The following is an 8,728-nucleotide window of genomic DNA, read 5'->3' as shown; positions in this document are numbered from 1 at the left end:
GCACCAAGCTGTGTGGTGTGGCTGACACCCTGGAGGGAAGACATCCATGCAGAGGGACCTGGACAGGCTGCATGCTGGGCTCAAGCCAGCCTCATGAGGTTTAACAAGGCCAAGGGCAAGGCCCTGCAGTTGGGGCAGGGCAATCCCAGGCACTGATCCAGGGCTAGGCAGGGACTGGCTGGAGAGCAGCCCTCAAGAAAAAGCCTTGGGGTGCTGGGGGAGGAGAAGCTCAACAGGAGCCAGCAGGGAGCACTTGCAGCCCAGAGAGCCAAGCAGAGCCTGGGCTGCAGCAAGAGAAGTGTGGCCAGCAGGGCCAGGGAGGGGATTCTGCCCCTCTGCTCCACTCTGCTGAGACCACAGCTGGAGCTCTGGGGCCAGTTCTGGAGCCTCTGTGCCAGGAAGGATCTGGAGGGGCTGGAAGGTGACCAGAGAAGGGCCAGGAGGATGAGCAGAGGGCTGGAGCTGCTCTGCTGTGAGGACAGACTGAGGGAGTTGGGGCTGTGCAGGCTGGAGAGGAGAAGGCTCCCAGGAGACCTCATTGTGGCCTTCCAGGATCTGCAGGGGGCTCCAAGAAAGCTGGGGAGGGACTTTGGAGGGTGTCAGGGAGGGATAGGACTTGGGGTGGATGGAGGAAAACTAGAAGTGGGGAGATTCAGATTGGATGTTAGGAAGAAGTTCCCCATGAGGGTGGTGAGAGCCTGGCACAGGCTGCCCAGGGAGGTGGTGGAAGCCTCCTGCCTGGAGGTGTTTGCAGCCAGGCTGGAGGTGGCTGTGAGCAACCTGCTGCGGTGTGAGGTGTCCCTGCCCATTGCAGGGGCATTGGAACTGGCTGATCCTTGAGGTCCCTTCCAGCCCTCAGAATTCTGTGATTCTATGCAGAATGAGGTGAAGTCATAAACAAGTAACTTGTTCCTGCTGCAAGCTGCTGTCCTGCACAGCCATAGATGAGAAGCTGCCTGGGCAGGTAAACAGCTTTTCCCCCACCCCGTGCTGCAAAAGCTCTCCTCTGGCAGAAGCTCTGTGTGCACTGCAAAGGCTCTCTGGGTGTGTGATAAAATGAATGCCCAGGGAGGTGGTGGAGTCCCCATTCCTGGAGATGTTCAAGAGGGGATTGGATGTGGCACTTGGTGCCATGGTCTAGTCATGAGGTCTGTGGCAGGGGGGTGGCAGGTTGGACTTGATGATCTTTGAGGTCTCTTCCAACCTTAGTGATACTCTGATACTTTGATACTCTGATACTGTGAATATTTCTATTTTATATTTACCATTTCCTGGCAATGGTAGCTTCAGACACCACCACCACTTACTGACAAAGTATATTCACAGGTTCTGTGATTGGGTTGTGGGTCTTACCTTCCACACATGCAGGCAGTTGAATGATTCAAGCACAGATCTAAGAATTTCCAATACAGGATTAAAACTGGAAATAAAGGTGCTGGGATCTGCAGTTTTCCCCAGATGGGATTCTGTAGCAGATTATCAAGTCTATAGAATTCTATAGATCATCAAGTCCAACTGATCACCCAACCCTAACTAATCAGGTAGACCATGGCACAAAGTGCCAGGTTGGACATGTGTGTTGCAACCCCAGCAGGCACGCCCAGAGTGATTGCTGGCCGGCGCAGCTCTGCACGGGACAAGAAGGCCCTTTGGAATTCCCAGATCTTTCCATGGCTCTTGGTGATTCCAGACTGCTGTGATCAGAGTTTTGTCCTCTGCTCTTTCCAGTGTAGAGCCCGTTCTGCTCCGGGGTGGAACGTGGATCTGGAGATGCCGCAGTGGCACAGAACGTTCTTACATGGCACACTTGCTGCTTCTTGGCATGCAGAGTGGCAGAACTCTCTGCCACTTCAAAATGGCTTTCCTCCATCACATGGTCAGAGTAGTTCAGGTCTGGAAATGTTCAAACTGCTTGAGAATGTGGTACTTGTGCTCTACTTCTGCAGCATCTTCATCAGAGCTGGAGTCCGTTGCCAGAGACTATTTCCCTGATTTCAAATTCACAGCTTTTTCCTGTGTTTTGCCTTTTGACTTCTGGTGAGACCCCACCTGGAATATTGCATCCAGCTCTGGGCTGCCCAGTTCAGGAGGGACAGGGATCTGCTGGAGAGAGTCCAAGGGAGGACTCCAAGGATGCTGAAGGGACTGCAGCACTGCCTGGGGAGGAGAGGCTGAGAGCCCTGGGGCTGTTCAGTCTGCAGAGGAGAAGGCTGAGAGGGATCTGATCAATGTCTATCAATAGCTGAGGGCTGGCAGTCAAGAGCGAGGGGACAGCCTCTGCTCACTTTCTCCCTGGGATAGGCCAAGGGGCAATGGATGGAAACTGCAGCACAGGAGGTTCCACCTCAACATGAGGAGGAACTTCTTGACTGTGAGGATCACAGAGCCCTGGAGCAGGCTGCCCAGAGAGGTTGTGGAGTCTCCTTCTGTGGAGCCTTTGCAGCCCTGTCTGGATGTGTTCCTGTGTGACCTGTGCTGGATTCTCTGCTCCTGCTCTGGCAGGGGGAACTTGATGACCTTTGGAGGTCCCTTCCAACCGCTAACATCCTGTGAGCCTGTGAGCAGACGTGTTTATTTCACATGGCTTATTTTTCGGGTGGCGGCTCGCAGGCTGGCTCACCTCCCAACAGGCTGCTGCTGGGTTCAGTACTGTTGGGTCAGAACTCTCTTTTTCCAGCGAAACACGTGTTCTGCACAGCCTGGAAGAGCTGGGGGCTTCCTCTTCTAAGCTTCAGTTTGTGCTGCTAGCTGTAGAAAATTTCCCTTGCTTCCTGTAGCTTGTGGTGGGCAACTCTTTTTCCAATGCCGTTTGGCAGCTTTTTGCCTGCTTCAGTCATGGTGCTGCCTTCCACAGCTTGGGTGAGTTCTGCTTGCTGGCTGAGTTCCTCACAGCTGCTCAGGCCAGTGTTGCTGTGCCTTGGAGGTTTCTCTCCACTCTGGGGTAAGCAGGTCTCAGGCTCTAGCATGTAACTCTCGGAGCTTTGTTTGGCTCGCAGGCTATAGCTGCTGTCTTTCTTCAGGCGCTCTGGGCGTGAGCAGCATTTGTCTCCCTTCCTGGACGGGCAGGGTTTCCCTCCCCAAGTGTGGTGCCTAGAACAGCTGCTTTAAAGTTTGTTACTTCAAAGTTCTCCCTGCATGGTCCTGGTTCTGGTCACCTGTAAAGGGGAAAAGTCATCGGCAAGAACCCAGCGGCGGCAGGTTGTGCTGTGAAACCCTCAGCTAGGCCTCTCCTTTGCACGGCTACCGAATCACGAAGGCTCCGGCTCGGTGCCCTGTCACCTTTTAATTCTTTTTCCAAATAAAGAATCCTTTCATCATAGGACTGAGCCTTTTCCTTGTAATACTGAGTCTTTTCCTCATAGCTTTTAAATTCACTTGCTGCTGACCCTGTGCACGCAGCCACAATCACAGCGCGGTGGCCGCCTGGCTGGGCAGAGCTTTCAGCCAGTTCCTCACTAATGCCGTTTGGATTGTTGCAATTTTCTTTTGCCCATTCCAACCCCGAGGCTGTAATTCCACAACTGATCTTGTGAAGGTATCTCACCACTGACTACCCTGCTCCTTGTGCCATTCATGCAATAAAATAGTTCCTGGCAGTGGTTCCTTCAGTGGTACCGTAACTTATTGACAAGGTCTGTTCACGGGTCCGGTGATTGGCTCATGGCTGTTTCCTTTCCAATACAGCAATTCAAACTGGAAATAAAGGTTCTGTGATCTGTGGTTTTCCCACAAATGGGATTCTGTAGCAGGTGAACCTGGGACTCACAGCTTGCTCCTTTGTCCAGTACCACCCCAGATGCTGTAGCTATAATTCAAGTGGGTCCTGGCTCAGAGAGGGCTAAGAGCCTCACTCCTCTCGTGCCCAATTCTGGTGAGAACACCTCAAGTGTTCTGTTCAGTTCTGGGCACCTCATAATATAAGAGAGATGTGGAGGTGCTGGAGCCAGGACAGAGGAGGGCAAGGAAGCTGTGAAGGGCTTGAAGAATAAATCTGATGAGGAGCAACTGAAGAAGCTGGGGATGGTTGGTGTGAAGAAGAGAAGGCTAAGGGGAGACCTCAATGCTCTCTACAGCTCCCTGAAAGGAGGTTGTGCAGAGGTTGGTGCTGGTCTCTGCTCACAGGTAATTACTGACACAAGAAGAGGCAATGGCCTCAAGCTGTGACTGGGTAGGTTTACACTGCACAGCAAGAGATATTTTTCATGGCAAGAGTGGTCAAGGACTGGAATGTGCTGCCCAGGGAGGTGGTGCGGTCCCCAAGCCTGGATATGTTCAAAGGTGGTTTGGATGTGGTGCTTGGGGCTATGGGTTAGGGTGACCCTTGTAGAGTAGGGTTCTGGGTTGGACTTGGTGATCCTGAGGGTCTCTTCCAACCTGAAATATTTCTGTGATTCTGTGATACTTTCATTCATTGCAGCCTCCTCTTTTATTAATAACCTGCAGCAGTGCTTCAGCCTGGGAGCTGCTTAGGGCATTTGGCTCTCTCCTCTGATAATTAATCTATCTGCACACTTATGTTGCTGCCAGCCGCCACGTTGCTCCCTCCATAAAATGGGCTCTCAGGATTTCCTCTCCTTCATCTCCTGCTGCAAATCAAGGCCTGCACAATGCAGAGCCATTTATCTCTGGACCCTGACCAATTTGATGTTAATGTTTTAACAGACCCATAAAATAATTACATCACTTTACAGCCATGGGGCATTATAAAGCAAGGCTCTGCTGCCCAGCACAGCACCTTCTCTTGGCACAGGGAGCACAGGGAGCCCTGCACCATGAGCTTCACTGGCAAGTATGAGCTCCAGTCCCAGGAGAACTTTGAGCCTTTCATGAAAGCCATTGGTAAGTGCCTGCATGTGCCCTGTGCATGCATCTGCCCTCTGCCTGCATCTGCCCTGTGCTGCTTTGCCTCCACAGCTCCCAGTGCTCCCTGGCAGCTCAGCTGTGCTGCTGCTCCAGGCTGAAAAGCTCTCCCAGTTTCTCTGCCCCTGGTCTCTGTCCATCCTTGGGGGATTTCAACTGCATGTGTATGGAGATGTGATCTCAAAGCAGACAAGAGAGCCTCTCTGCATGGTGGCTGGAGTTCAGGGAAGGAAGGACAAGTGGGGGGGTTAGTTTCTATCTGGTGCTTAGCTAGGGGGTGCCTGCCCTGCTGCCAGCCTGAGAGTGGGCCAAGGGAGATGCCCAGTTCCCACACAAAACCCAGGGTGGTAGCATTTGGTCTCCTGCCTCCCCAGCAGACTCAGGGCCATGTGGTCCTTGGGGAGCCATCAGCACTCTAAAGCTTTTCCACAGGGCAATAGAAACCCTCCCAGCTGCAGGTCCCCAAATGCCACCACTTTAATTTGGCATCACCAATGGCTCCACCAAACAACTCTTGTTCCTGGGCAGGACTTCCTGATGACCAGATCCAGAAGGGCAAGGACATCAAGAGTACCTCAGAGATTGTGCAGGATGGGAACAAGTTCAAGTTTTCTGTGACCACTGGCTCCAAGGTGATAACAAACGAATTTACCATCGGGGAGGAGTTTGAGTTTACACTTCCAACAGGACAGAAAGCCAAGGTGAGTCACCAGCTCCTCCTCTGCCAGGGCTGGGGGATCTGAAGGACATTAAGTTTCATTTCCAGCCATCTCCTCTGCACTTGAGCACAGGGACTGACCAGAGCAGAGGTGTTAGAGCTGACAGAGGGAAGAGCCCTGGGCAGTTCCCCAGCCTGGCTCTGTCTCTCACGGTCTGCAAGCAGGACTTGATGTGATGGGAAGGAGCTAACTGCTGAGACCAAGTCTGCAGGCATGGCAGCCACTGCCCTGCTGCCTGCAGGCCCTCAGCTCTCTTAGGAACACTTTCTGGAAAGGAGAGTCCATTCTGGAGTCCATTCTGAGCCTTGAGAGTGGGTCAGCTCCTGTTCCTGGACATAGCTTCCAATGGTTCAGAAAATGCCAGGACAGCAGCACCAGCAGCAGCCAACTGCCTACAGCCCTGCCTCAGGAGAAACTGCCACTGCAGGAGCCTTTGTGAGCAGGAAGGATGAACAAAGAAATGCTCCAGTGAGCCCCAGCAGCTCTGTCACCATTTCCAGCATCACTCAAGTCCCTGAGCAGAAGCTGTAAATCAGCAGCTGCAGGGCAGAGGAACAAGTCTGAGAGATAGACAGACAGAGGAACAGACCTGGGGCTTGCTGGGTTCTGGATCTGAGTCCTTTCAATGAGCAGTGACAGCTGCCCTCAGGGAGCTGCTGCTGTCTGTAGCCCTTGGAGATGTGCAGCTCCTGGGGGCAGGAGACTCAGCAGATATTCCTGTGCCTGAGAGCTTGCCACCATCACTGACTTTATGAAAGTGCCTTGAACTCTTCCTCACCTTGACCAAGACATCCTGTAGCTCCGTGCTGTTGCTCAGCTCCTTGTCAGCTCAGCCCAAAGAAGGCTGCTGTGGCAGTGTGCAGTAGTTGGGTGGTGAGGAGGAGCCAACATGCCCTGGGCCAACTGTGCCTCTTGCAGCAGGCACGCAGCTGCTCTTGGTCTGGGTGCTGCATGAGGAGCTGCCCCAGAGAGCATGAGGGCTGCACAGAGGGAGCAGCAGTGCCAGGGGGAAGAGCCTTCCTTCTTCTCCTCCAAAATGCTCCAGACAGCTTGCAGGGGAAATGGCAACAACTCAGTTCAGAAGAGGAAGGAAGGAGACAATCTGGGGCGTGAGATGTTCTCCAGCAGTAACAGCAATGCTTCTGTCCTCTCCCACCAGGCTGTTTTTCAGCTGGAGGGGGACAACAAACTGGTGGGAACCATGCAAGGGATGAAGTATGTCAACGAGCTGAAAGGAGACATCATGACCAGTGTAAGTGTAGAAGGGAAGAGCATGGGGGAATGGTGCAGGCAGCTGCACCCAGGGGGCTGGCCTTAGAAAGCCTGCAGAGGTGCTGTGGGTCTTTGGGAGGTGTGGGAGATGAGGCCATGCCTGCAGACAGGCTCTCAGCCAAGGTTGGTCACTCAGCCAGGCACTGAAAGCAGTTTTTCATTGTAGTCAGGTCCCCAGAATGCTCTTCCAAAGCCCAGCAGGCTTTGCTGATCAGATCCTCAGGTAAGGAGGGCACATTCTCAGCCACCCAGAGATGTAGCTGTGTGTCTGGTGTGTTCAGTGCTGGGGCCCAGCCTGTTCAGTGTCTTTATTGATGATCTGGATGAGGGCATTGAGTCCATCAGCAGTAAGGTTGCAGAGGACACCAAGCTGGGAGCAGGAGTTGAGCTGTTAGAGGGTAGGAGAGCTCTGCAGAGGGACCTTGCCAGGCTGGACAGATGGGCAGAGGGCAAGGGCAGGAGATTGAACACATCCAAGTGCCAGGTGCTGCACATTGGCCACAGCAACCCCAGGCAGTGCTACAGGCCGGGGTCAGAGTGGCTGAGAGCAGCCAGGCAGAAAGGGACCTGTGGGTAGTGGTCAATAGTAGGCTGAACATGAGCCTGCAGTGTGCCCAGGTGGCAAAGAAAGCCAATGGCATCCTGGCCTGCATCAGGAACAGTGTGGCCAGCAGGAGCAGCGAAGTCATTCTGCCCTGTGCTCAGCACTGGCTAGGCCACACCTTGAGTCCTGTGTCCAGCTCTGGGCTCCTCAGGTCAAGAAGGACATTGAGAGACTTGAAGGTGTCCAGAGAAGGGCAACAAGGCTCAGGAGGGGTCTGGAGCACAGCCCTGTGAGGAGAGGCTGAGGGAGCTGGGGTTGCTTAGCCTGGAGAAGAGGAGGCTCAGGGAGACCTCCTTGCTCTCTCCAACTCCCTGAAGGGAGGTTGTAGCCAGGTGGGGGTTGGTCTCTTCTCCCAGGCAACCAGCAGCAGAACAAGAGGACACAGTCTCAAGCTGTGCCAGGGGAGGTTTAGGCTGGAGGTGAGGAGAAAGTTCTTCCCAGCAAGAGAGATTGGCCATGGGAATGTGCAGCCCAGGGAGGTGGTGGAGTCCCCATCCCTGGAGGTGTTTAAGAGGAGCCTGGATGAGGCCCTTGGTGCCATGGTTTACTTGATTAGATGGTGTTGGGTGACAGGTTGGACTTGATGATCTCTGAGGTCTTTTCCAACCTGGTTGATTCTATGGTTCTATGATTCTGGGCCTGGAACTTGTAAAGAAGACATCAGCAGACTGCTCCCTCCTGCTTGCTTGAGGCACTCAAGAAATCCAAAGCTTCACTAATTGAGGTCACAGGAGATAGGGTGGGGAGCAGTGCTGCTTTGATTTGCATGGCAGACCCTGTCTGGAGCTAACTCTCTCCATTTGTCTTTCAGGTTCTTACCATGGGTGACATCGTCTACAAGAGGGTCAATAAGAGAATCTAGAAGCTGTGCACACAGCAGCCACCTCTCTGTGTAAAATGTGTCCATTAAAGTCAACTTTGTACTAAAGGCCTCCTCCTTGCCATCAGCTTCTGTCCCCTTGCTCCAAGGAGATGCAGGGCTGGGCACGTTCCTGCAAGCCCTGCCACAGCCTGGGCAATGAGCTGAGCCAGGGCTGTGCTGCTGCTGGGGAATGGAACTGGGCTAGGCTGCAGCCTTGCAGCCATTGAGTCACCTTCTGGGATGTGCTCCACGCTGCTGAGCACTCTTCCAGAGCCTCCTTCCTCCCTGGGGAGCGGTGCCAGCATCCTGCCAGGCACGTGCCAGTGGTCATGTAGCCACAGCTGCCCTGGCTGGGTGGCTGCAGTGGGCAGGGCAAGGGCTCTGTTCCCTTTGCTTTCACACGTGGCCAAC

The 8,728-nt window shown here is 53.8% G+C and overlaps 1 protein-coding gene across 1 annotated transcript; it reads left to right on the top strand.

Moving 5' to 3' along the window:
* The first annotated feature begins 4,724 nt into the window (after positions 1-4,724).
* LOC128898451 (fatty acid-binding protein, liver-like) lies at positions 4,725-8,378 on the top strand. Its single transcript, XM_054172323.1, has 4 exons — positions 4,725-4,839; positions 5,389-5,561; positions 6,739-6,831; positions 8,267-8,378. The coding sequence occupies exons 1-4, from the start codon at positions 4,773-4,775 to the stop codon at positions 8,315-8,317; spliced, it is 384 nt and encodes a 127-aa protein (XP_054028298.1). The 5' UTR covers positions 4,725-4,772; the 3' UTR covers positions 8,318-8,378.
* The last annotated feature ends 350 nt before the right edge of the window (positions 8,379-8,728 follow it).

Source organism: Dryobates pubescens, chromosome 23, assembly GCF_014839835.1.
Source record: "Dryobates pubescens isolate bDryPub1 chromosome 23, bDryPub1.pri, whole genome shotgun sequence".
NCBI classification, from domain to species: Eukaryota; Metazoa; Chordata; class Aves; order Piciformes; family Picidae; genus Dryobates; species Dryobates pubescens.
The sequence above is the reverse complement of the archived record's forward strand: the minus strand, read 5'-3'. Positions and strand labels throughout refer to the sequence as shown.

Bases quoted from the DNA above. Each gene is read 5' to 3' on its own strand.
- LOC128898451 (XM_054172323.1), top strand. From the start codon at position 4,773: ATGAGCTTCACTGGCAAGTATGAGCTCCAGTCCCAGGAGAACTTTGAG. The intron at 4,840-5,388 runs GTAAGTGCCTGC...GTTCCTGGGCAG, and splicing joins GCCTTTCATGAAAGCCATTG to GACTTCCTGATGACCAGATC. The intron at 5,562-6,738 runs GTGAGTCACCAG...CTCTCCCACCAG, and splicing joins CAACAGGACAGAAAGCCAAG to GCTGTTTTTCAGCTGGAGGG.